This window comes from Xenopus tropicalis, chromosome 7, assembly GCF_000004195.4.
Source record: "Xenopus tropicalis strain Nigerian chromosome 7, UCB_Xtro_10.0, whole genome shotgun sequence".
Lineage (NCBI taxonomy): Eukaryota > Metazoa > Chordata > Amphibia > Anura > Pipidae > Xenopus > Xenopus tropicalis.
Genome location: NC_030683.2, coordinates 18,764,552 through 18,792,293, shown reverse-complemented (window position 1 = coordinate 18,792,293; position 27,742 = coordinate 18,764,552). Strand labels below are relative to the sequence as shown.

The 27,742-nt window shown below is 41.5% G+C and overlaps 1 protein-coding gene across 1 annotated transcript; it reads right to left on the bottom strand.

The window, feature by feature from the left end:
- Positions 1–1,742: 1,742 nt before the first annotated feature.
- Positions 1,743–26,178, bottom strand: styk1 (serine/threonine/tyrosine kinase 1). The gene is given in 10 exon segments (NM_001130318.1): positions 1,743–3,462; positions 3,800–3,896; positions 4,684–4,724; positions 6,834–7,042; positions 7,706–7,789; positions 9,047–9,228; positions 9,430–9,669; positions 11,354–11,485; positions 11,564–11,662; positions 26,053–26,178. Coding segments are annotated over 9 exon segments (1,260 nt in total). The 5' UTR covers positions 11,634–11,662; positions 26,053–26,178; the 3' UTR covers positions 1,743–3,257.
- Between the last annotated feature and the right edge of the window lie 1,564 nt (positions 26,179–27,742).

Genomic DNA, 27,742 nt, shown 5'->3' with positions numbered 1-27,742 from the left:
CGCCTACACTCAAGTCACCTAGACAAAAAGGTCAGCCTTTGAATTACCAAGGTTTCTTTTTTAGATTTAGGACTCTTACACATTGGCATTTCTAATTGCATTTCCTCATGGTGGCTTTGTTATTGCAGACTAATACAGAAGCTAACTGTCCCAATTCTTCTCCACGGGAACTGTATCCAGGGGAGTGCATCTAAACAGATAAAACTGGGTGTGCAGTCTTTCGTGTACAGTAAATTATAAAGCTTTTCCAATAGTAGGTGAATTAGAACACGCCGGATTGGAACAAGAAAATCAGCAGTCTGGGGAGCTGGAGTATAAAGGGCCTGTTGGTGGTCCTGACGTCATCTGATGTTTGTCTGGTCAGTTATAGCAATAGCAGTATTGGGGAGCTCAATTCTCTGTTAACTTACCCAAATGGGTATCAGGTGCAAATACTGGAAGAACCGCACCTTGCATGGGGGTCAATATCCAACAGCAAAGAAATCCAGTAGCACACTGAAGTTGCAAGCCGTGAAAAAAGTGTTTTATTTGCCCAAGTACATACAATAAACAAGAGCAACGTTTCGGGCCCCTCCGGACCCTTTCTCAAGCTGTCTGGTCAGTTATAAGCAGAGCAATTTTACAAGACATTTATTTTAATATCTGTAGTTCAAGGGCTAAACTCCACAGAGCTTTTATCAGAGGATGTTGGATAGACAAAACACATCGGATGTAGTTGCATGGGTCAAAATATAATGGGACTGATACAAAAATCTGATGAAAATGAAAGATTTGCCTGTCGGAAAGGAGCAACTGCATGCTGTGATGAGATAAAATCTGATAGTATCTGACTTTTTTTTCCTAATTGAAATATATTGACTGTCAGACTGTCAGCATCTGACTATGGACCAGATTCAGTTTAATGAGAAAAAGTTTATCATGTGAAAACTTATGGACGAGATTCAATTTTTCCAAATTTTCCAAATTCAATACCAGTTTTTTCCCATAGAGTTTTCACGTGATAAACAGTGAGATACATTTTTCTGAATTGAACTGCATCTCTTATTGAATCTCATCCATGTGTTTTCATGTGATAAACCTATTTCTCACTGATCTGAATCCTGCCCTTTATCTGATTTGACTTTACCTTACAGCCTATCAGATTTTGTAGAATCCTATAAAATCTTATGATGCTCCGCGATGTTGTATGACAAGATCAGATCAAATCTGAACCATAAAATCTGATCAAAACCCCCTGTGGAGTTTAGCACTAAAAACTGCCAGTACTTTGAAAACTAGAAAAAATTGAATTCATATAAATCTTAGAAGTGTTTAGAAGAGCTCCCTTATCAATTTTACATTGATTTACCTAGTATAAATAAATCTAAAGCAACTGGACTTGTTAAGTAATCATTGAGCAGCTTCGGATGAGTAGTGAAACGTCTTCAATGATTACTTAACAAGTCCAGTTGCTTTAGATTTATTTATACTAGATATACCATGACCTGGATGAATGAAAATCTTCATAGTCATATTTACATTGATTTGTTTCGAGGGGTTATATTTCCTTTCAGCTTCTGCTATGAAATTGACCTTTGAAGAATTAAGAGCATTCTGCATAATGAGAAAGCAACCGACTGCTGTACACAACCAGTTCTTCCTTCCATATAATCTCGAGTATATACTGGCGATGTACAGGGATGAAAGCAATATAAACAGAACGTTGTTAGAGGGAGGCAAAGAATAAGCAAGCGAGCGCCAAATTAAAACATAAAATATTTATTAAATATATAATATTTATAAGGTGCATGTGGCTTGTCAACCCGTTTTCATAAAGGCTTCGATGAGGCATGATGCTGAAATGAACACCATCTCCTGAGATCTGCAAATAACTAGTACATTGTTCATGGGGTGCATGCTAGCAACAATAACCATGCATACTGATAAAGGTGAGCTAATTGGTCCTTAAATATTGGGTAGATTTGGAGTTTTAGGAAGGACACAATTTGTGGGGCATTTGCAGCTCTTCTGGTGCTTACTCATACCTCCTACATGGAAAGAGCACTGGGAATTAGAGTTAGCTGGGTGGCTTTGTAAATGGTTAAGTGCCATCAGTGCCAGTCAAAGTGCAGGGCCCCATTCAAGGAGTCTGTATTGTAAAGTAATGGTATGAAGTTAATATTGCAGAAAATGTAATCATCTGTAGTAGCCACAAACCATTGATTCCATAATATAATGAGTAACAAATAACATAAGATTCCTTCACTGAAAGACAGAAGTACTTGTGCTGGGTGAACAGTATATTAGGGCCTGATATTTGATGGCTAAACACAAACATAGACACATGCTGCAAGGTTGCACAGAATCCAATGCAGTCTGCATAGTGTATCTGGGGTAAGGTGGCACCTCTAGATGTCAATCAACCCCATGCCATAGGGTTGATAATAGGGTGGGGGCATTTCTGAGAGCATTAGATTTTATTTAATTAGCGCAGTGTATGGTGCAAAGTGTAAAAAAAAATTGTTCATACGGGAATGTTTTTTGCACCATGCCCTGCACTTTACACTCTGGGCACACAGAGCTGTCCCCCAAAGGAATACAGCACTACCTGTGTTTGGCAGCACTTTATATTTAATCCTATTGGAGTTGCAGAGTGCAGCAGTGCTGGGCAAATAAGCACTAAGAAGCATGATTTTGCACTGGGGCATAAGTACACAAGGCCTTTCATGTTATCGTTTAGTTATGAGTAGGGGGCCCCAGACTGGGACACTTTAATCCTGCAATCAAGCCGGGGCGGAAGGGGTTCGTATTTTAGACATTGTAATCAAAACTTATTTAACTGTAAACTGAACTCTCACAAATGTAAAGACACAAAGAACGGTAACAGAAGGCAACAGCTCCATAAAAATACGGATCCAAGTCCATGATACAAGGGCTACTTTGTATGACACACATATAAAAATGTCCTCATTCACAGTGTGAGGGACCCTCTCTGGGACTCTCCCATGGGTTCTCATGGCAATCCAGTCTTCCTCACCACTTTAAGTTTAAGACATTAAACGGATGTTTTTTTTAAAGGCTTCCTGTAGGGTAATATAAATGCATTACCGCGGTATGCTTGCCAAGGTAATCCAACAGGCATGTAACTGCCACCATTAATCTCCTTACATACAAGTCATTCAATCTGCACATGAGCCTTCCACAATGTTCTTCAAGGTCAAGTAAATGACTCCTCTTCATCTACTAGATCAGACTTCGTAGACTTTCAAGTGCTTCCCTTACAGCACAGTGTAATCATTCTCAATTCTCATAAATTCTGTCCCAGCGACACCGGCGTACAGCTCCGGCACCACCTGCTCTGGGACTTGCAGAACCGTCTTGTCATTCGAAGCCTTTTTAGCAGATTCCAAACGCTTGCGCAGTTCTGGCAGTGACGGCCTTTCGGGTGCCTTCCAAAGCCAACATATTTTCATGACGTTATACCTATGAGAAGATAATATTAGAAACATATAATAATATTAAAATTCCTAATTACAAACTCTGAACCCCGTTCTCAGTGGTGCAACCTATGACTATCATAGATGTTGGAGACATTGTGGATGGGTTTGAGGTCTTTCCCAGGATATCTAATTGAAGGAATGAGTAGTCCTCACCCCACCAAATAAAGGAGGCAAATAGGGCCCAATTATAAGAGCTTTTGAAATTCTTAATAGGTGGAAAATGTCCATTGACAGCTACAGTATCTCACTCTCCTCTAGCATCAACAGAAGTTTCTGAAGCCAAGGTCTGAGCAAATTAGACATAACTAGGTGATCCTTACATCGCTGGTTTGCAGGTGGGAGGCCTCTTCATAATGTTTCCTCTCTGTAAGTGCTGCAGGATGTCATTTGGGGGAATTTCAGGATAAGGAGGAGCACCTGAAATATAAAAGAGAAATTCAGAGCTAAAGGGAGCTATGGTTCCAGAGATCAACATACCTGCTGGGACTTGGAAACACACCAACCCAGGGTAGTTACTCTGTGAGTGCCAAGCTGCTATCTTTGATCACTTCCTACCAGTTACTGTTACAGTTACTGAGACCACGTGAATGTGAACTTTAGTTTATCTTTAACTACCCTCAATGGTGGATTCCTACTAATGGTAGCATATATGGTTGCAAGTCATCAATGCACACTCACTTTTCCATCTATCCTACCACATCGACCTTGCACTCATAAATGAGCCCTAATATTGGCTTGAAGGTTTGAATATAGCAAAAAAATAACCCCCAATCATCTTAGGGAAAGTAGGGATGTGTGCTTGTTGCATGCTTAGCAAGTGGAACTGGAAAGGCATTACATATTATAGAACAGAGCCAGTGTTGGGCTGGGGTGTGCAGGGCCTGCTGGGGCTACCACCTCAGGGCCCCCACCCAAGTTGCAAACCTTTCCGCAGGGCAAGATTGCAGCGCAGTTTTGCCCCCCACCCACCACACGCACGTATGCTTTTTTATTGATGCAATCAGGGGTGGAATAGGGGTGTGCCCACAGATCACAGTTCCTGGTGAGAACCAGAAGCAAAACTGGGTCGGCAGGGCTCACAAGGGCTGAGCCTACCAGGTTTTTTCCAACTATCCCTCAGGCACAGTCCAACCCTGAACAGAGCATAGCTGAATAATGTACAGTGCCTAGTTAGGAGAACACACAAACATAAATATAGTCTTACCCAATGTTATCATTTCATAAAGAAGAATTCCAAATGACCACCTAGAATCAATAGAAGAAAAGAAGATTAGCACACACTTTTCCTGTTCATCATTACATTTTCAAGTGTATATTTATCCTATTTGATCAAATGATAAAGAGATAAGAACAACACAAAATAAATGCCCTTTGGGGCGGGAGTAGGAAAAGGTAATACATTTAGAGGGTGCCAATATGTTAGGCAAACCCAGTGTCTTAAATCACTAATTTCTTTCCCTAGACCAGAGGTCCCCAGCCCCATTTTCTGATATTTCCATACTGAGCATGCTCAAACCTAAAAGTCACAAGGAAGCCTTGGGAAATACTAAAATGGTGGCAACGCAGCACTAGGTAGGCAAGAGCGCCAGCAAAGATATTGGCTCTCCCTGTGTATTACCCTTTCCATGTCCTTTATAATACAGGTTCTTTAAGCCTAAAGCAGAAAACTAATGACAGAGAAATACCAGTGCAGGAGCTGCCCCATGTGACTTTATCTTAAAGGGCAACTATGGCCCTGGAAAATTGGACCCTAACGAAAACCTAGCTTTATATATATATATTTATGTATATTTCAGACTTTACACTAGTAATTTAAATGTATATACACATAAAACCCTACTTGTCAGAGATGTAGGAGCTATAAAAGGCCTCTTTTTTAATGACTGTGCTTTTATACGTACATAAAACTCCTGTCTTATACTTCCCTTGTAAATTACAATACAGATATGCAGAGCTATTTATATCTGGTGTGTTCTAGTCAGAATATGTTGGTTATAGAAGAAAACTATCAGTCTTGAGAATAAATATTTTGTCTTCCTCATAAGCAACTTCCCTATTCAGAGTGGAAAATGGAACTGCTGCCGTGTCTGTCAGGCCCCTACCCTTTTCTGCTATTGCTTAAATTTGTAGATTCACATAGTGTAATTACTGTAGGTGTGTAGGAATGTACTAATTATGTTATGTAGTACATCCCATAGAGCTTAGTCATTCCTTGTATGGTATTCTGTTACAATTTAGATTTTGCTTAAAGATGCAGTGGCATAGATAGACATTCACTATACCTCTAGATCAGGGGTGTCAAACTCAATCACATAAGGGGGCCGAAATCTAAAACACAGGCTAAACGGGCCAAATTTTTTATTAATGTACTTAGTAAGATACTAAGGGGTATAAATTGAAGTAAGACATTACCGGTGATGTTGCTCATAGCAGCCAATAGATGCTTTGCTACTGTTGAAATCTGATTACTGATTGGATGCCTTGGGCAACATTACTGGTAATGCTTCACTCTACTTTTTACACAGCATGATAAATATACCCCTTAAGGTGGCCATACACGCACCGATATTATCGTACGAAACCTCGTTTCGTACGATAATCGGTGCGTGTATGGCATGTCGGCGAGTCGACCGATATCGCAGGAAGCTGCCGATATCGGACGACTCGCCGATCGGACAAGTTTGAAAATTTTGATCGGGCGCCATAGAAGGCGCCTGACCAAAATTCTCCCTTCAGAGCTGAATCGGCAGAAGGAGGTAGAAATCCTATTGTTTCTACCTCCTTACCTGCCGATTCAGCCCTGAATGGTGTGTGGCGGATCTTACGATGTTTCGTGCGACCGATGGTCGTACGAAACATCGTCAGATCGCCACGTGTATGGCCACCTTAAGTCTTAGTTACTATCTGAGAAAATTGGAAATTGATCAGGCTGGATGGTCAGACACACTCACCAAGGGCCACATAAAACAGCCAGGTGGGCCTAAATTTGGCCCCCGGGCCTTGTGTTTGACATATATGCTCTAGGTCATGTGACTTTCCTATATATATATGTAGTTTTTAAGAAGTGTAGATTTTGAAATATTGACATTTTTGCTCTGCTCTCTGATTACTAGGGCTACCAGGTACCTTAGAAACCAGGTCCAAGTTTCGAAGTCAGGATGGGAAAGGATCAGGAGAGGGCCATAATAAAAAGAAAAACAATTAAAATAGGGCCATTGCTCAAGAACAGCAAGAGAGCTGCAGCTTGAGTAATAATTAATTATGCCCCACACAGAGGGTATTTGAATTGACCCCCCAAATCACTGATAAGGACCCTGGTCCATTTCTGGATCATTTCTACAAGATCGAACTTACACATCTGATTTGGCAGAGATTGGCAAGCGAAGGAGCCGCTCAGGAGCCATCCACTTCAAGGGAGCAGGACGTCTAGAGGGGAAGGTCCCAGTCTGTCTCATCTCACAGGCTCCACCCAGTCCGGTCAGTTTAGCGGTTAGGTTACGATGAATGAGGATGTTTCGTGCTGCCAGATCTCCATGAAACAGTTTGCGCTGGTGTAAGAAGCCCTGAAAAACATAAAGTAGGCAAGGTTTTCCTATGTGTATAGGGCAGTGATCCCCAACCAGGGGCTCGTAAGCAACATGCTCACCAACCTCTTGGATGATTTGAATTTGGAATTTGGTGGCACATTTTGGTCAAATGAAAAGGTGTACTACCAAATAAAGCCCCCTGTAAGCTGATAGGGTGCATAGAGGCCCCTAATAGCCAATCACAGCTCTTATTTGGCTCCTCCATTAACTTTTATGGTGCTTGTGTTGCTCCCCAAAGTCATTTTACATTTGACTGTGGCTCACAAGTAAGGAAGGTTGGAGACTCCTGTTATAGGGACTCTCTGCCAAAACAAGCTATAAGCTCAATAAAGGTAGTAGTTAAATACTGCTCTATGGTCAGAGCTTTTATTATGGGGGTATCTGCCACACCTCATGACTCCACAATATGGGCAACTTTTGTACTTCAACTTTGGCCAGAGAGAGGGAGGCAGGCTGCAGATATGGAATACTCCAAATTGAATACCCCCAAAAGGCAAAATCACTACATAAAAAAACATTGGCCTTAACTTGATGCCATAGCACTGGTGTCAGTTGATTCCATAAAGTCTGTTCCATGTGTACATAGTAATTACCTATAGGATGTGGAAGGGGGAACAGCGAGCCCGTGTATACACTTACTAGTGCTGAAAGGACCTGAAGAGCTATGGTGTAAACTTGACACTCGGTGAGATCATAGAGAATTCCATCCATGGACATGACATCCTGGGAGAGCGCAAATGAACAAATGTGTTAATTATAGTGATATTTCTTTATTTGGCAAATATGCATACAATACCTCAGCAATTCTCTACAAGCCAACACAAAACCAACCCTGGACTGGCAATCTGTGGGTTCAGGCAAATACCAGAGGGGCTGCTGTAAGATCCCATAGACACTCACTATTTATTGGGCTGCTGGGGGGCTGTTTGGGCCTCTGTGTACTTGGAATGCCAGGGCCTATTTTGAATCCCAGCCCATGCACAACACAACTGTATTACAGTGATTACAATGAAATTAGTGTGTAATTTACTGGACACAAGTCAGTTATGTGTTCAGGCACAAACTGCTAAGGGAGGCAATAAGTAGCCCCTCTATTTAAGGATGTCTTGAGTTCCTGTGCGCCGTAATTTGCACCTTGTGCGCCATTAATCAGAGCAGGCTGGACTCATTTACAAAAGTGCAATGTGTAACGTGCTAAAAAGTTGCAAATGACCGTTTTTTTAAATTGATATGTCAGTGGTTTTTCACCATCATTGCAGGTGCCTGCTAAATAGCACAATTTATCCGTATCAATGTAGGGATGACCAGATCAGCTTGCTCTGATTAAACAGGTTTACCTTTAAAATAGCTTTTTGTATGATGTAGAGAGTACTATTCTAGGCCAGTTTGCAGTTGGTCAGTGACCCCAACTTTAAAAGGTGTAAAGAGTCAGAAGAGGAAGAAAAATCAAGACCAATTAAAAAGTTGATAAGAACAGGCCATTCTATAACATACCTAAAGTTAACCTCAAGATGCACACAGGATGCAAAGTATGGAGAGCAAGAATACAAGGCACCCCTGAAATTAAAACCTGCACCCCCCCAGTCCGACCCTGTCCATGGTTACCCTAGCAACTTGCACCTACACCTACACGCTAATGCCCTCATTGAAACCATGCGTATTAGTGAGCCAGTCAGACCATTACTATCCCACACACTGCAACTTTTGTGTCATTTACCAAAGCAGGAGCTAATTTGTATCTGCATTGATCAATCACACGCAAGTTATGGCACGTACTATTTAGAGGGGAACCCACTGTGACACTAGAATTCTGGGAAGAAACACTGTCTTGAAAAAAGATTGACTTGCATCTATATAAGCCCTTGGCACGCTGGGGTTACTTTTGCAAATGAGCCTTGTGGTATCTTTACACATTTTGTGTCACATTTCAACTCTCCCTAAGCACTTGGCCCCCCCCATTATTTTATTATATTGCCTTACCCGACGGCAGTCCCAGAGAAAATGCAGTAGCGACCCCGGTTCAATGTTCTCCAGTACCATGCAGAAAGGCTTCTCATTAGGGCAGCACCCCAGCAGCTCTACAATGTTTGGGTGCTGGCCTAACCACCCCTGAAAGGCCACCCTCTGCAGGAAATCACGGATTTCTTGTGCTCCACATGAATCTGAGGGAAACCAAAGACAGGGGAAAGGCTTAGAATAAATATAATCTTGCGCAGAAAGAAAAAAAAGGAAAGAGGAATGGATCATAGAAAGAAAGGGAAAGGTGACAAGACTGTAAGCTCTAAGGCACAGGGATACATACAGGACATGTGTACACATCCAAGGAGAATATAGAGCCCGGTAGCCCATACCATTTTACTTACTTCGAAGCCGTTTAATGATAACATCTTTCTCTTTCCCATCCTCTGGGCCATTCAGCTTTGTCCTGTAGATGGGCCCAAAGCGCCCTTCCCCAGCCAGTTGCAGGGGTTGCCGTATTCTGGCCCGCGGTATCTCCAGAGCTTGCAATGAGGGGTCTTTCGTTCTTAGCACCTGATCCAAGGTCAGCTCTTCCAGAGAGATGGCATGGTTAATGTAACCAGCGCTCGGCTTTCTCTGCTCATCTGTAGGTAGAGTCGGGGCATGAGAACTAGTACAAGTGGTTCCTATATGAAAATGCATCATTTGCTATCATACGTATAGATGTTATCATGGAATTTAAGAAACTGGATATTGCATGTCCTTTTTCTTAAGCCCCCTGGCAATATTAAGCTCCCCATTCCCAGGCTGATCTGCTCACTTGGCAATGTCGCCAAGCGAGTGGATCTTCTCCTGATATCCCCACCTACGAATGGCCGATATCGGGAGAATCCAGGCTGATTTGATCATTTGGCCCTGGGGCCAAACAACCGAATTATAATGATGGGCATAGGCAAAGTTGGTCCGGGGACCGCACCAATGAGCCGATGCGGTCCCCGATCCGACTAGATTTTCTAACCTGCCCAATCGAGATCTGCCCGATTTCAGGCCAGATATCAGTCGGGCAGGCCCGTTGGAAGTGCACATACACGGGCCGATTAACTGCCGAATCAGTCTAAGCCTGGTTTTCTGAAGGACTCTCCCGGTCCAAACCTCTTGCACGATTTTCCAAATTAGGGAAACCGGGCAGGACTCACTGGGATTGACGCAATGATCGGCATCATAGCCCCGTCCCGTGATATCACAGCCTAGCCTCTAACCCGCCCTATGATGTCACGGCCCCGCCTCTTCCCCACCCCCATGACATCACAGCCCGCCGCCTGCCCGGCAACAAATGCCAGCAGAGGTGGCAACCCTAGGTTCATCTTTGAGTTAACTTTTAATATGGTATAGAATGTCCCATTCTTAGCTAATTTACTAATGGTCATTATTTATTTTTGATAGTTTTTGAATTATTTGCCCACCTTTTGGACGTGGCTTCTGTCCAGTTTTTAATTGGACATCACTGACCCTGGCAGCTAAAAAACTATTGCTTTGTGAGCTTACAATTTTATTATTATTGTTATGTTTTATTACTAATCTTTCCATTCAGACCCCATCGTATTCATATTCCAGTCTCTCATTTAAACCACCGCCTGGTTGCTAAAATAAAAAAGACCCTAGCAACCAGATAGCTGTTGAAATTCTAAACTGAAGCGTTGCTGAACTAAAAGATAAATAACTAAAAAAACACAAATAATAAAAAATGAAAAACCAATTGCAAATTGTTCCAAAATATCATTGTCTATGCCATATTAAAAGTTAATTTCAAGGTGCACAACCCCTTTAAACTGCATCTCCTGTAACTGCCAACAGCCTTTGCCTGGGAGTTGTATTTCAACAACAGCTAAAAGGTTGAGTCTCTATCTAGCCTTGCTGTCATTATCCAGTTTGTCATTATCCACTCTCCATCTTCCATCTGTACCTATGGTAAATAAGCCCTATAGAATAGAATAGAAGACACACTAGAATAACATAGGGGTTATATAATAAAAGTTTGCTCATGAGCAGTAACCCATAGCAACCAATCAGCAGGTAGAACTTAACCTGTTCAAAAGCAAACATCTTATTGGTTGCTATGGGTTACTGCTACAGGGCAAACTTAGTGCCTTTTGTTACAAATAGGGGTATATCTGATGCTAGAATAACTTCAGCGTCTTGCTAAATGACAAGGCTGATCCAGTAGAGGAATCTGGTTACGTTGTTATTAAAGGCTTGTCTTCTCAATAATGCATGTTCATTGCATCTCACGAGTCGCACCTACACGGAGGGAGGAAAGACAAAGTTTACCTTGTCTCTGGTCATCTTCATCTGGTTTCCGTGGTCTATACCGGAGCCATAGAATAATGGCAAGAAGGATCACTGAGACGCCAATCAGAAATACGGGAACCACTATCACTTCGTATTCTTGAGTTCGAACAACTGTGAGGGGATATAACGTTGCCGTTAGTGGCAATAACTCTGAGTAGGGGTAGGCAGGGTTGTGTCTTTTCTACTTACTGCACAGTTGATCGGTGCTGGCGCAGTCCAGGAGGGTACGGGCAGGGAGTCGGATGCGTTGGTCATCCATTGCTGGCCCCTCAAGTCATTAGCTGAAACCTGTAAAGAATCAATGCTATGGAAGGTGTTTCGGTACATTGGGAAAATTGCTATGTATTTATCTATTATCTTAATAAGCCCCTGTTTATATTAATGTATTGTACTGTACAGCGCTGCGTACATAAGTAGCACTTTATAAATAAAGTTATACATACATACATAGATATAAACTTACAATGAAGGTGCCAAAAGGAATTCAGTATCATGAGGTCACCATTGTCGCTTTCCAAACAACTGAATTTAATGCATTATTTTGCACATAGCTGCCCTAGAATGAATCCATACAGCTTCCTACAATGTGTGTATCATGGGATCTCAGCAATACCAGTATCCTGGGAACACAATATCTTGGGCATATAGTAACCTGTAACTTTAAATCTTTTTTTATTAAAGGAAAACTATACCCTTAGAATGAATACTTAACCAACAGCATCTTACCAAACTTGAATATATATATATCAGTAAATATTGCCCTTTTACATCCTTTCCCTTGAGCCCCCATTTAGTGATGGGCTGTGTGCCCCCTCAGAGATCAGCTGACAGGAAGTGATGCAGCTCTAACTGTAACAGGAAGTAGTATAGGAGTAAAAGGCAGAACTCTGCCCATTCATTGGCTGATAGGGCCTAGCATGTATGTGTGTCTTGGCTTGTATGTGTGCACTGTGAATCCTATGATCCCAGGGGGCGGCCCTTAATTCCTAAAATGGCAATTTCCTATTTAGGATTACCCAATGGCACATACTACTAAAAAAGTACATTTTTATGAAAATGGTTTATTTAGATGAAGCAGGGCTTTACATATGAGCTGTATTGTGTGATATATTTTTATAGAGACCTACATGGTTCAGTCAGTGATATAGTTTTCCTTTAAAGGAGAAGGAAAGGCTAAGTCACTTGGGGGTGCCAAAATATTAGGCACCCCAAGTGACTTAAATCGCTTACCTTTTGCCTAACATTTTGGCACCCCCAAGTGACTTTCCTTCTCCTTTAACCTGTTGTGGTTGTGACACAAAAATAGTTTTCCATCCATTGCTGGAAGAGTCACAACTATCCCATTCAACCCAGGGTCCCTGGGCACCAATGGTTTAATAATTGGGGCCCCCTTGGGGATAAGGAGCCTTGCTAACTTAGTATGGGAACCTGTTATTGCTGAGGGTAGGCCTGGTAAAAATGAAACAAGATGGGTGTGTTGCCTAATAAATGTTCACCTTCCCCCCCAGCGAATTTGCTTGTCCTTAAAAGAAGACAGCTAGAGTTACACTTCTGTGATCATTTTTTTTTCTTTTGGTATCTCCCTTCCCCCCCCTGTTCTTCTTCCCTTCTCTATCTAACATTGATATCACTATTCAGCCATCTTATCTAAAAATCCCTCCCAGATAATGAGGGAGAAATGCCAAGTCTGGTAACATTGCTACTGTCTAAAGACATATTTAGGTGCCCTACCCCTTTAAAAAGAAAAATCATACAAAGTTCTATTTATAGTTTCCTTTATGATGTGGCCCATGTTGGTCCAACACTGGAAAATGAGATAAGAACTGACGTGGAGCTTCAGGGAAGGTACATGGATCTGTCCAGTACACTGTTTACATTCTCACTGTTATGACAAGCAGACATTTTTTACTAAAAGGCCACCGGGTCGCCCGCTTCCAAAGTTACTGTGCAGAGATTTGGAACCCAAAGCCATAAATAAATAAAATTCTATAGGCGTGGGTGGAGGGCTCGGCATACAACATTTAGGAGCCAGGTTCCTGTTACAAGACAAACAGCTCATGTGTCCCCTGTTGGATCAGGCAAGGTGTCTTGCAGCCACGGGAAGAAAAGAACAGACAATGTCTTTCTCTGCTTTAGTTCAGCCTTTTATGTTTTATTCACAAGCCGACAGGAGTCACTGAGCCTTCTGACTGCAAATGAGTTTCCACTCTGCACTGGCAGATCTGGCCTACAAAACGCAGGCTGGGCTAGTGTGACACAGGGATGGGTGTTATTGCCTCTCTAGTGACACGGATGCACTGTAATGAACATCTATAGCCCAGTTTCTTAACCTCAGATCCCCAGATGGTGTTGGACAACAACCCCCAGCATGCTTTTACCCTAGGTGTTATACCGGGAATCCTAGCCCAGCAGCATCTAGGCGCCCAAAGTTAGGAACTAGGGATGTATGGGAATATTTATAAAGTATTTAAAAAGAAGGAAAGGTAAAAACTAAGTAAGCTTTATCAGAAAGGTCTATGTAAATACAGCCATAAGCACTCACAGAAACGCTGCACTGAGTCCTCTATCAAAAGAAACACAGGATTTCTTGTCTCCTTTTTTGGAAATCAGACTTCCTCTCTTTTAGGGCTCCTTCAGGTTTGGGGCACAAGTCTGCTCAGTTCTCTCCTCTCACCCTCTCCTCCTCCCCCCTCCCATAGGAATGCATAAGAACTCACTTAGGAATGTGTGATCTGAGCTTCCAACAGCTATAACTATTATTATTATTAACATTTATTTATAAAGCGCCAACATATTCCGCAGCGCTGTACAATAAGTGGGTTTCATACATTGGACATACAGAGTAACATATAAATCAACCAATAACTGATACAAGAGGTGAAAAGAGCAGGTGAACTACAGCAGGAAGCTAAAATGACCAAGCTAAAATAGCGGCTGCTATCAGAGGGAGCTTCTAGGGCTCTTTACTCAGGTATGGTAAAGCTTTCTGCAGAATAAATATAGTGTTCTAGGTGGCACTAATGTGGCGTATCTATTGGCAGTAAAATGCCAAAATGACTTTCCTTCTCCTTTAATTAAATTAAATGTTTAGACTAGGGATTCACCAAATCCAGAATTTGGTTCCGGCACTTTTGCAGGATTCATATACAGCCACATACTAAAGGGCGTATTTGGGCGCGCAAGTGCAGTATTCAAAATGCAACTTTGGGATAACGCCACCATGTTGTTTACCTACAATTCAGCATTTTTAACCCCATTCCAGAGTTATTTTGGCAATGAGGTGGAGACGTAACACAACCGTAGCCACCAAGTTAAACTCCATGCAGTTGTGCTTATTTTTTGATGCCCATTTTATGTTGCAAATCGTCAGTGTCGGCAACTCATCATCTCTACAACTGGCCAATTTTTAAAAGATCTTTTAGTTATCGTAGGACCAAGCTTATCCTAAAATGATCGATTAAAAGTAACGTCTGCAGCCAGTTCTTTAGGCTCAAGTGTGTCATGTCTATTGATGCAGGCCACTGAGGGAACCCTGAAGCTACCACCAACTTTCGAGGTGGCTCCAACATTCCCCTGCATTAGTAGGTGCCCAGTTAGTAAGAGAGGGATATTAAAGTGTGTAAGAAAGTGTAGCCACTGGCTTTGGACTCAAGTACCTTTAATAAATGTCCTAATTTACTCGACTGTGGCAAAAGTTGAGCCATTAAGTGGTCAACCAGCCACTCAAACCCTAAAAGTCATGAGACAACTGAAAATGACAAAAGTTTGTTCCCAATTGATGCCAATTTTTTTTTTTTTCAAATATGATATTCAAATTAAGGTTCAGATTCAGGGTTCTGTCCAAAAAAATCAAAAAATTATGGATTTGATGCATTTCTAGCTTAAAGGAAAACTATACCCCCAGAATGAATACTTAACCAACAGTTAGTTTATATCATAATATGGGCTATTAAAGAATCTTACCAAACTTACTTATATATATATCAGTAAATATTGTTCCTTTACATCATTCCCCTTGAGCCGCCATTTAGTGATGGGCTGTGGGTTCCCTCAGAGATCAGCTGACATGAAATAATGCAGATCTAACTGTAACAGGAAGTAGTGTGGGAGTTAAATGCAAAACTCTGTCCATTCATTGGCTGGTTTGTTTGTGTGCATCCCAGGAGGCGGCCCTTAGTACTTAAAATGGCAGTTTTCTATTTAGGATTACCCAATGGCACATACTACTAAAAAAGTATATTTTTATGAAAATGGTTTATTTAGATGCAGCAGGGCTTTACGTATGAGCTGGTTTATTTGATATATTTTTATAGAGACCTACATTTTTCTGGGGTGTAGTTTTCCTTTAAGCTGAAGCTGAACCTCCCCTTTGTTGCACATGTAAAAGCTTTGATCGGGCTGATTTTTTAGTTAGACATAAGCCAGGCAGGTCATCTGGCCCCTACATGGTCCAATAAGCTGCCAACTCAGTCTCAAGGAGCCAGATAGTATTTTTTTTATGTCACCCATTTTATGTCACCATCATTTCCTCAAAAGTTTTATTGAGCTATGGCTGCAGGTTAGACACAGCTTTCCCGTCCCCTAGCTCCTGTTAATGACAGTAATTGAACTCTGAACCTAATGGTAGTAACATTCAATCAGACTCTTGGGCAACAAAGCTACAGTATTTGCTAAACTTGTGATACATTCCACAAACCTAGAACATTTGCCACAATAGGGAAAAAGAAGGAAAGGATTGGGCAGCCCTTAGTGACTATCCCTGGCCAGTGTGTACTTGACTTCTCGAGTGTGTATGCGTTTGGGTGTGTCTGCGAGCAACATGAATCCTTCCATCAGCGGAACAAAGAGCGAAGCCCATTATTGTGTGTTTGCGGGTGGATGTCAGATATAGCAACAAAGCATGGCCTTTATACTTAGCCAGAAAGAAAAATGACGGCAACATCGATGAATCAGGCACAAACATCTTCAGAAATTCCAATGGCAATTGTTTTCACTATCTTCGCTCCATTCTGGACCTGTGCCCTATTGTCCAAATACCGTCATGGTGAAATTTGTTTGGGGAATTTTAAGCATAAAAGGAATTTTTCGGCTCAACCTGGTTGCTTAGCGTGCACTCACACACACCCTTGGGTTCACCCTGGGATGCTGCCTGCAAACATGAAATATTTACTACATAATGACCATGCACACACAATGGGCAACTTATTTTATACACATGGAAGAGAAACACAAGAAGAGTAATATATATATATTGGTAATCATCATTAGTGATGAGCGAATCTGTCCCGTTTCACTTCGCCAAAAAATTTGCAAAGCTTTAAAAAATGTGCAAAACGACAAAAATGTTGCGTGTCGCGACTATTCTTTTGATGCCCGCGACTATTCTTGCGACAATTTTTGGACGCGCAACTATTCTTTTGATGCCCGCGAATATTCTTGCGAAAAAATTTTTGTGTGCGACTATTCTTTTGACGCCCGCTACTATTCTTGCGACAATTTTTGGACGTGCAACTATTCTTTTGATGCGCGACTATTCTTGCGACAATTTTTGGACGCGCAACTATTCTTTTGATGCCCACGAACATTCTTGCGAAAAAATTTTTGTGTGCGACTATTCTTTTGACGCCCGCTACTATTCTTGCGACAATTTTTGGACGTGCAACTATTCTTTTGATGCGCGACTATTCTTGCGACAATTTTTGGACGTGCGACGAAACGCGGAAATTTGCCGCGAATCCATGCCTGGCAAAACATTTCACCCATCACTACTCATCATCAGAAGCTAATAGAACCCACAGACTGGTAGTAATTACATGTTATTAAAGGAAAACTATACCCCTGAAAAACATAGGTCTCTATAAAAATATATTGCATAAACCAGCTCTAATGTGAAGCTCTGCTTCATCTACATAAACCATTGTCATAAAAATCTACTTTTCAAGAAGAAAGTACCATTGTGTAATCCTAAATAGAAAATTACCATTTTAAGTACTAGGCCCCCCCCCCTGGGATTATATGACTCATGGTGCACACAAACAAACCAAGGCACACATATATGTTAGGTCACATCAGCCAATTAATGGACAAAGTACTGTCTTTTAGGGTTTATAATACAGGTATAGGACCCTTTATCCAGAATGCTTGGGACCAAGGGTATTCCGGATAAGGGGTCTTTCCGTAATTTGGATTTCCATACCTTAAGTCTACTAAAAAATCAACAAAATGTTAATTAAACCCAATAGGATTGTTCTGCCCCCAATAAGGATTATTTATATCTTAGTTGGGATCAAGTACAGGTACTGTTTTATTATTACAGAGAAAAGGGAATCATTTAACCATTAAATAAACCCAATAGGGCTGTTCTGCCCCCAATAAGGGGTAATTATATCTTAGTTGGGATCAATTACAGGTACTGTTTTATTATTACAGAGAAAAGGGAATCATTTAACCATGAAATAAACCCAATAGGGCTGTTCTGCCCCCAATAAGGGGTAATTATATCTTAGTTGGGATCAAGTACAGGTACTGTTTTATTATTACAGAGAAAAGGGAATCATTTAACCATTAAATAAACCCAATAGGGCTGTTCTGCCCCCATAAGGGGTAATTATATCTTAGTTGGGATCAAGTACAGGTACTGTTTTATTATTACAGAGAAAAGGGAATCATTTAACCATTAAATAAACCCAATAGGACTGTTCTGCCCCCAATAAGGGGTAATTATATCTTAGTTGGGATCAATTACAGGTACTGTTTTATTATTACAGAGAAAAGGGAATCATTTAACCATTAAATAAACCCAATAGGGCTGTTCTGCCCCCAATAAGGGGTAATTATATCTTAGTTGGGATCAAGTACAGGTACTGTTTTATTATTACAGAGAAAAGGGAATCATTTAACCATTAAATAAACCCAATAGGGCTGTTCTGCCCCCAATAAGGGGTAATTATATCTTAGTTGGGATCAATTACAAGGTACTGTTTTATTACTACAGAGAAAAAGGAAATCAGTTTTAAAATTCTAAATTATTTGAGTAAAATGGAGTCTATGGGTGACAGGCTTTCCGTAATTCAGAGCTTTCTGGATAATGGGTTTCCGGATAAGGGATCCCATACCTGTATATATAAGTTATGTTTAATGCTTGGTACTGGGATGTTGGACTGTGCAAAGTTCTTTGTATTACTGTGGGGTTTTCAGCAGATCCACTGACTAAATGGAAATTGATCATTAGGAGGTGCAGAGGATATTATTAATAAGTGTCAGTTGCATTTGGGGCCCACAGTGGGCAAGTATTGGGTTTCAGGGGCCTAGAAACAGGTGAACCCCTGCGGGTACGCTACCTGTACTTGCCCTTGGCTGCCCTGCTTATAAAGGTAATAAAATAGCAATGGAATTACCGTGTGCTGAATAATTTTGCGTTTGCTGTCATGACTCCTCAGCTATGGAATTAAACATTATATACATATAATTACTATTTATATGCATTCCTCAGTGTAATTATGATCTATACACAGTGCCAGAAATAAATCGCTCATACAGGTTTGGCTCAGGATTGCTTGCCTTGGCAGGGGCCTCTCTCCTGGTTCTATATAGGTCAGTGGTGTAACTACCAGAGGAGGGGGGGTGCAATTAGACCCGGGCCTTACCTCCTTGGGGCCCGCCGGAGACCACATCCCAACATATTTCTTTCGAGTGTGGGCACTTCTGGTAAAGAAAATGCACTTCTGGAGGTGTGAGGGTTTGTCTGTTTACATTAGGGAGGAACAACTGGCAGAATATTTATATGTCTTAATACTCACTTAACAAACAGACAGTTAAAAACTGATTGGACAAGGATAAGGTCAATATAGTATGAGGCATATGAAATTTGCACAAGGGTTTTAAAAGAGCTAGGATTATAGTTATTTAAACACTATTTTTAGTCTTTATAGCTAAACATTGCCAGGTCCAGTACCACAATATTAGCCCAAAGTAAATGTGGCAATAGCAGAAGATTGGTTTGGGTAAAAGTCAGGGAGAATATAGGGTGAGAATGTAGGGTAATGTTTGGGGCCACTACAGTGAACCATGGCTCATGGGTTTTCCTAATCATATAAATACAATGTGCATAAGCTTTGATGGGCTACATTGTTTAAACAAGTTTATTGACCACCTGGTTAGATGGGGCAGTGTGCCAGTGGGGCCCATGCATTCAGTGCTTTTCAATGCCCCAGGTAGCCTGAATACACTTCTAGGATGTGGTCCCATTTTTGGGAGCATTTTTGAGTCATTATAGATAGAAAGCATTGTTGAAGGAGTTTAAGAGGGAGTAAAGTGCTTATCAAACAATAAATAATAACAGATTGGTTTGATGAAGGACAAGTCAAGTCTAATGAATCTGATATCAGAGCAAATGTGGCCATACATGGGCCGATTTTAGCTGCCTCTATCAGTCCTTTAGACCACCCGTAGGTGGGCATATCCGAAGAAATCCCCTCCCTTGCAGCCATACGAGTGGATCTTACAGTGTATGGCCAGCTTAAGGAGAAACCTGGAGCAGGGTACATGACAAACTGTTTGTTACTGGCTAAATGAAAGGGAGGGACCCTCCCAGACAAACTGGCTCCAATCTGGACTCATTTAGTAACACTAATTGTGCATCACATGGAAATCATATTGAGTGAGGAGGCTCCCCATTTAAATGTAAAGTGGAAGAAATCCAGGGTTGGAGACCCAGTTTCACTCTTATACCATTAGATTTGCCTTGACTGGGGCTCACCAGTGTAGGTTTTCTGATTAACATATGTGGAGCCAGGTAAGTGAATCCACATGGGAAGCATTGGGAGCCAGGGGACCCTCTTCTCATTTGTATGCAATGCAGTATGAATAGTGGGCAGGGAAAATGTCCAGTTTCATGGAGGACCCCTATAGCAGGGTGTATCTATTTTTCCCTAAAAAGCTTATTGTAACTGGCCTACAGCCTAATCCCTGCCTGTGCCGAGGCCCCAAGCCACCGGGGGGGGGGGGGTAGCCCCAAGCCACCGGGGGGGGTAGCCCCACACTTTGGGTACAACTACTCTATAGCAAACACTGGGTTTTAAAGCACAGGGCACTTTCTAATCATATCCCAACTAGAACTTACAGGAGCTGAAATATTGTCACATATATATTATGTTTTTCCACCACCAAAGCTAAGAGTTTATAAGGGTTTTCATTTTGTAGGGTACAAATCTCCAGTGGATAACTCAGTAACCTAAAATAATGAGTTTGGCTAATCCCTGACTGGTAAGTAACCGCTAAAGGCAGTCTATGCTCATAAGTGTGCCAGCCAAAAGTGCCATATAAAGTATATAGATCACATTATGGACAGAAAGGTTTTTGTTATATACATTTCTCCACTTGCAGTGTTGCTGGGTCCTGTGTCACCAAACATATGCAGCTATTAAAGTTGTTTCTTACATATACCAAAATCTGTATTTCAGAGACGAATAACCAATAAAAGCAACAAAATTGTTCTTAACATCTTCCATCAACCTTATTCCTACTTAAGACCATCAGACTTGGCTTTTAACAAGCAAGTTGTTACCAATCACCAGCAAGATAGCTATATTATATATACGCCAGCCAGCTTGCTCCTACTAAGCACTAACCAGCAATCAGATTGGCTGTCCACATAGGCAAAGACAAGCACAGTAAAAGATTTTAGCTGCACAGATCAAAAGCCAAGGGGCGTCTTTACTTCAACTGGATAGGGACCCCAACAATTTCAGAACAAAACATTAAAAACGTTGTCCCATCCAATTTCAGCACTGCTAAAACTCAAACACTTTTCTCTATATTTAACATGTAGCATAGACATTTATATCAATCAAAATAAAATATTTCCTATCTATGAGAAAAAAACACATTACATTTAGCTCAGTTTAGAGGAAATACAGTGCAAGCTGTATATGTTCATGTACAGGTATGGGATCCCTTATCCGGAAACCCGATATCCAGAAAGCTCCGAATTACGGAAAGCCTGTCTCCCATAGACTCCATTATAAGCAAATATTTCAGATTTTAAAAATTGATTTCCTTTTTCTCTGTAATAATAAAACAGTGCTTTGTATTTGATCCAAACTAAGATATAATTAATCCTTACTGGATGCAAAATAATCTTATTGAGTTTAATTAATGTTTTATTGATTTTTTAATAGACTTAAGGTATGAAGATCCAAATTACAGAAAGACCCCTTATCCGGAATACCCTTGGTCCCGGGCATTCTGGATAATGGGTCCTATACCTGTACATGTAGGAGTGACAGGAGGATTCATTATAGAATCATTGCCTTAGCTAGAATTATTCCAGATATAAAGGGAAAATCCTGTACAATAACTCTATAACTATAACTATAACTATAGAGCAGACCCTACAGAAGCAGGGGGGCCCATGTTGTTGGAATGTGGGGTTTGCAGCAAGAATTATGTAGGCATCCCATAATTACCATGTATCTTAATTAGACAAGATCTGTAGCAAATCCACGTTAATTGTGGCCAACACAGATAACAGATAAGATGTTTTTAGAATAATTCTAGGCATGTGTGCCATACATCATGGCTGTGTTTCCATGTCAGTGTGGGGCTATTTGCATCGAATAGCAGCACTGTGACAGCCAATAAGCTATTGCTACACATGGCGGATACTCTGTAAATGTTTTACAGATAATTCTTGGGGCCCCAGTAAAAATAAAGATGTTGTTGGTCCGTACAGCTATAATCTTTGCATGATGGTTGTCTTTGCTCATGTGGACAGCCAACACAATGGCACTTGCTAGAGCCAAGCTGGTTGGTGATTAGTAGCAGCAAGATGGTTGGCAGGATAGAGCAAATTTTTGGTAAGAGTTTTTAAAAAGTGCCCTCACTTCTGTGTGTCTTCCATTGAATCCAATGGAAGTGGTAGAAGTCGGTTATTGGTAGTCCAATGTGGACTGTCAGCCTACAGGAGGCTCTGTTTGGCAGTGCACATGGTCCTCCAAAACTTGCCTCCAAGCCAGGAATTCAAAAATAATCTCCTGTTCCGAGGTCACTGAGAGTAATATCCAAGGGGTTGGGGAGCAGCATGTTACCCACGAGCCACTGGTTGGGGATCCCTGCTCTAGGCCTTTTGTTCTATTAATTGCACCTGTCTGTGAAGCTTGCCTGATGAGCAACTAATCCGTTCAGCCTCAGTCTGATAAGGCACAGACACACCCTACCCTGGGGCAATTTGCTAATATACTGTCACACCGACACTCCTACTCACCTGCAACAATATTGCACAACACAGCGGGACACTAAGAAGTCATAAAGATGAGGATGGAAAAAGAAAAATATTCCCTTCCAGCCAGTTATTACTCCGAAATATCAAATTGCTTTTATTTCCCAAAGGCAGAAACACTTTTAAATAAAGATTAAGCAAGTGCAACCAGATCCTTGTTTGCCTAGGAGAAACAGTGATATTCTTTATTCTCAATTCAACAACAATGGTTTATGCCTTATTTTCCAAGCTGATTGCATCTCTTTCAATTTATTTGCACAGTTATCAAGTCAGGATCAAATGTATCAGTTGCCCTTTGTCTGCTCGCACCTCTTGTGACTGGCTGTTAGGTCAACTTGGTGAGATAATAGCTTTATAATAAACACTGCCATTAACCCAAGACTGGATAGCACTTGTCTTGCACTCTGCCAGGAGCCTAGTGTAGGTATATAGCCAAAGGTATAACATTGTATCTATAGTAGGGGTGATCAGCCTTTGGCCCTTGGAATCAACAGTGATATAGTTCAACAACATGCTCATGCCTGGTCAACCACAAATAATGCAGCTGTAGCATTTCTATACCTAATGCTATTACAACTACATACTTGTAAAGGTATGGGACCCGTTATCCAGAAACCCATTATGCAGAAAGCTCTGAATTATAGGAAAGCCATCTCATACAGACTCCATTTTAAACAAATAATTCTAATTTTTAAAAATAAAACAGTACCTTGGATTTATTTAATGATTAAATGATTTTTTAATAGACAAAGAATGGTGATGCTTTTATCCGTAGCATCCTGGACAACAAGTCCCATAGCAGTACCTCTAAAACATGTGTGGCTATTGGGACATCCTTCAGATGTTTCTGGACTACAACTCCCTTATCTGGAAATTCCCAGGTTCAGAACATTCTGAATAACAGGTCCCATGCCTATATATAATTTTTACCCACCAAATCAAAGACGACCTAGGCAACCCGGCCGGCCACCTCACCCCACCCTTCCCCCCATTATTCTTTAAGATAATTTTTTGTAATGAAGTCCTGTTTTTTAAAGTTACACTGTACACTGGGGCTGATTACTAACACAGTATACTCATCAAAACAAATTGCTGATGGGTGGCTACTGGCAACAGTGGTGCAAATTAGGTGGCTTGTGGGTAGACAACAAAATGTTGCAAAATACCCTTCCATAGGCTGTATTGATAATCACACTGACTCTGCCGCTGCTGTCACAATATAGCTTAAGCACTGCCACAACAGTATTCTGTAAAGTGCTGCGTAAATTGATGGTGTTATATAAATAATTATAATAATAATAGTAACTGCAGGGTAAGAGTGATTACCATTATATTCTATGAGAGAGTAGATTGCGGTGTTTTGTTACCCACAGTAAGAGAGAATTTTAGTGGATGACAAAATGTACCATTGCCAATGGTAACAAACCAGAAATTAGTTACAGTCAACTAAAAATAAATAAAAGCAAAGGCCTGAGTGGTTGCTATTGGCCAAGTTAGCATTTGTTAGTAAATGAGACCTAAAGTGCACACAGAGGATTATAGACACAAGACTTTAACAGACTTTACTAAACAGACTTCATAACTATTTTGCCACAGAGCATTCACAATATTGCTGCTATTTCACTACAACACTGCTATCATATATTTCATCATAAAAAGGTGAAACTCACCATTAATTGCTTGAGAGCGAAAAACATTTGAACTTGTACAGTCACAAAAATCTAAATCTAAAGGTGGCCATACACGCACCGATATTATCGTACGAAACCTCGTTTCGTACGATAATCGGTGCGTGTATGGCATGTCGGCGAGTCGACCGATATCGCAGGAAGCTGCTGATATCGGACGACTCGCCGATCGGACAAGTTTGAAAATTTTGATCGGGCGCCATAGAAGGCGCCTGACCAAAATTCTCCCTTCAGAGCTGAATCGGCAGAAGGAGGTAGAAATCCTATTGTTTCTACCTCCTTACCTGCCGATTCAGCCCTGAATGGTGTGTGGCGGATCTTACGATGTTTCGTGCGACCGATGGTCGTACGAAACATCGTCGGATCGCCACGTGTATGGCCACCTTTAGAGACAATGGGGCAAATTTACCAACATAGGTTCTTAAGGTGGCCATACAAGGGCCGATTGTAGCTGCCCATAGCGGCCCCTTAGACTGATTCCGCAGCTTATTGGCCCGTGTAGGGGCAGGAACAACGGGCCTGTCCGACCAATATCTGGCCTGAAACTGGCCAGATATCGATCGGGCAGGTTAAAAGATTTGATTGGATCGAGGACTGCATCGGCTCGTTGATGCAGTCCCCAAACCGACTGCGCCCATTGCCGCCGTTATAATTTGAATTAGCCTACATTTGCCCGATATCGCCCACCCGTAGGGCTAAGCGGATCTTAACGTGTATGGCCACCTTTAGTTGCACCAGTGTAGCAGCCAGTCAGATATTTGCTTTAATTTTTGGACTAGCTGTACACTTACCAATACAGCTTGCTGATTGGGTGCTAATGGTAAACGCTACTAGTGCGGCTTAGTACCCCCCATTAGTGAATGTTAGTAACATGTGTATACACAGATATCATGCTCTCAGTTCTCAATGCTAGATGATTAATAAACACATTAAATAAACCCTGCCCTATGAAGGATGTTGTATAACAGGAAACAACAACATTCCGTTGTGAATTCTTCTCCAGGCACATTCTAAAGTAAACTGTATGGCAAAACCTGCTACTGCTTGTACTATATGTCTGCAGCCACTTGGGGGGCTACTGGGGTGGGGGGGGGGGTAATTCAGATTTAGCAGAGAAGACTCAATCCACTATAAAAGCATATAATAACTATACACTTACAGTAGCTTATTACTAAAGAAAATCAGTGCCATTTGTGCCTTGAAGTAAAGGGGCTCCATGTGATTGAGACGTGTGTGTGTGTTTGTGTGTGTGTTTGTGTGCACTTACACACTCTACAGTTGTATTTTATCCCAGTGGCACAGGGCTAGTGTACATGTGTCTGAGTAGGTACATGGGTTTTGCTTTATGGTGTTTTAATGGGGTTGTACCCCATTGTTTTACCTTACAATTATTAATTAGTGATTATACCCCAAGAAAGCCCCATATCCTGGCAGGGAAACATGACACAAGATTTTCCTCTCTCTATTTTGTACTCCTGTCTCTTACTGTCTTGGCTTATTTTCTTGTCACTATCTATCCATTTATGCCTCTGCCCTTTACCTCCCCTCACTGTATATAGTGCTTTACCTCTACTGGAGTCCCAGCTTTATGACCCCGGCACAGGGTTCCAAGCTCACCTTTGTGCTCAGACCTGTGTGTGTTTGGCTGACATCTCCGCTTACTCTGGCACAGTGACAGTCCCTTGTCCCTGCTCTGTATCACTCCTCCTTACCTCTTTGCAGTGACAGCCTTTCATAGACTCTCATTATTCTCTTTTCCCTCTTTTTCTTCCCATTTCGGCCCAAATAACAGATCACTTTGTTAGCGATTTGCTCTGCGGTGACTTTTCTCTCCTGCTCCCGTACAGCTTTTGCCTTAGACAGAAAGGTCCCAGGATACACGTCTGTGATCAGATTTCCACTGACTTCACACCTGTCCGACGGGTCTTTCTGGCTCCGATGTGTGTCAGTCCCCACCCCTGCTCTGTGTGCTGGGCAGGCATCTTTATTTTGGCAAACAGGTGCAGCTGTGAGGCAACTAAGTGCTCTAGCCCTCTAGGGGACAATAATTCAGGTAGTTAAAAGAGTCCCTTCTGGGGGTTACAAACTGCAGTGCATTATGTGAAGAAGTTCAGAGAAAAGCAACAGCTATTCAACAGGCTAAATTGGCCCTGGCATTGCAAGTACACATAGGCCTAAACAGCCCCCCACCAGCCCACTACGGCAGTGATCCCCAACCAGTGGCTCAGAGCAACATGTTGCTCCCCAACCCCTTGGATGTTGCTTCCAGGGGCCTCAAAGCAAGTGCTTATTTTTGAATTTCTGGTTAGGAGGCAAGTTTTGGTTGCATAAAAACCCAGTGTAAAGCCAAACAGAGCCTTCTATAGGCTGCCAGTTCACACAGAGGCTATTAATTAGCCAATTATAACTCTTATTGGCACCACCAGAAAGCATTTTCATGCTTGTGTTGCTCCCCAACACTTTTTCCATTTGAATGTGGCTCACGGGTATAAAAGGCTGGGGATCTCTGGTCTATGGCATCTTACAGCAGCCCCTCTGGCATTTGCCAGAATCCACAGATTGCCAGCCCAGACCTGCCCTTACAAAATAGCCCTTATTTTGCACATTAATCGACGACTTTTATCATTGGCTGGTACACTGGACAGGTGCACTGTATCATTTACTGCAAACATAGCTCAGTAAAATTCATGCATGGTAAGAGTTTACAATAAATGAAGAGGGTATATATGCCATTATAATACATATATCCTGTAAATGATATAGTGAATAATGTACCCACTGTTGTATAATATATTATAAGTCACTGAGGTCACTGAAGGCCGAATGCTTTTATATGGTCATAGAACTCCTTAGTGACTTATAATTTACTTATAGTTTACAAAAGGGGGTACATTAGTCACTATATAAAGTACATTATTTTATCTTGAAAACCTCAGCAGTAGAAAACCAAGAATTGACACAACCTGCTTCTCTTTATAGTGGCAACAAATAAGCACCTATATTCTCCATAATAAGTGGGCACCCTTGTATTTAGGGGGTTGTGACAAAGACACGATAAGTTCCAGTGACTATAATAGGAAGTTATTTGCATCAGTTCTTGGTCCTTTCCAGTGAGGAATTGTGAGCAAATGGTATAAATGAAAATACAACTGTGAATTCTGGCAAATGCAGAGGGGCTGCTGTAAGATGCCATAGAGACAGTCATTTAAGTGGGCCTATAGGGGGCTGTTTGGGTCTTTTTGTACATGAAATGCCCTAGGGCCCATTTTAAATCCCAGTCCCGACCTGCTACGGAGGATCCCAGTGACCAAAAGGTCTAGTAAGGTGTTGCTATAAGGAACATATGGGGAGCTATTTAAAAATATGCAGCCATACAAAGCCAGGTTTAGAGAATCAATCTAT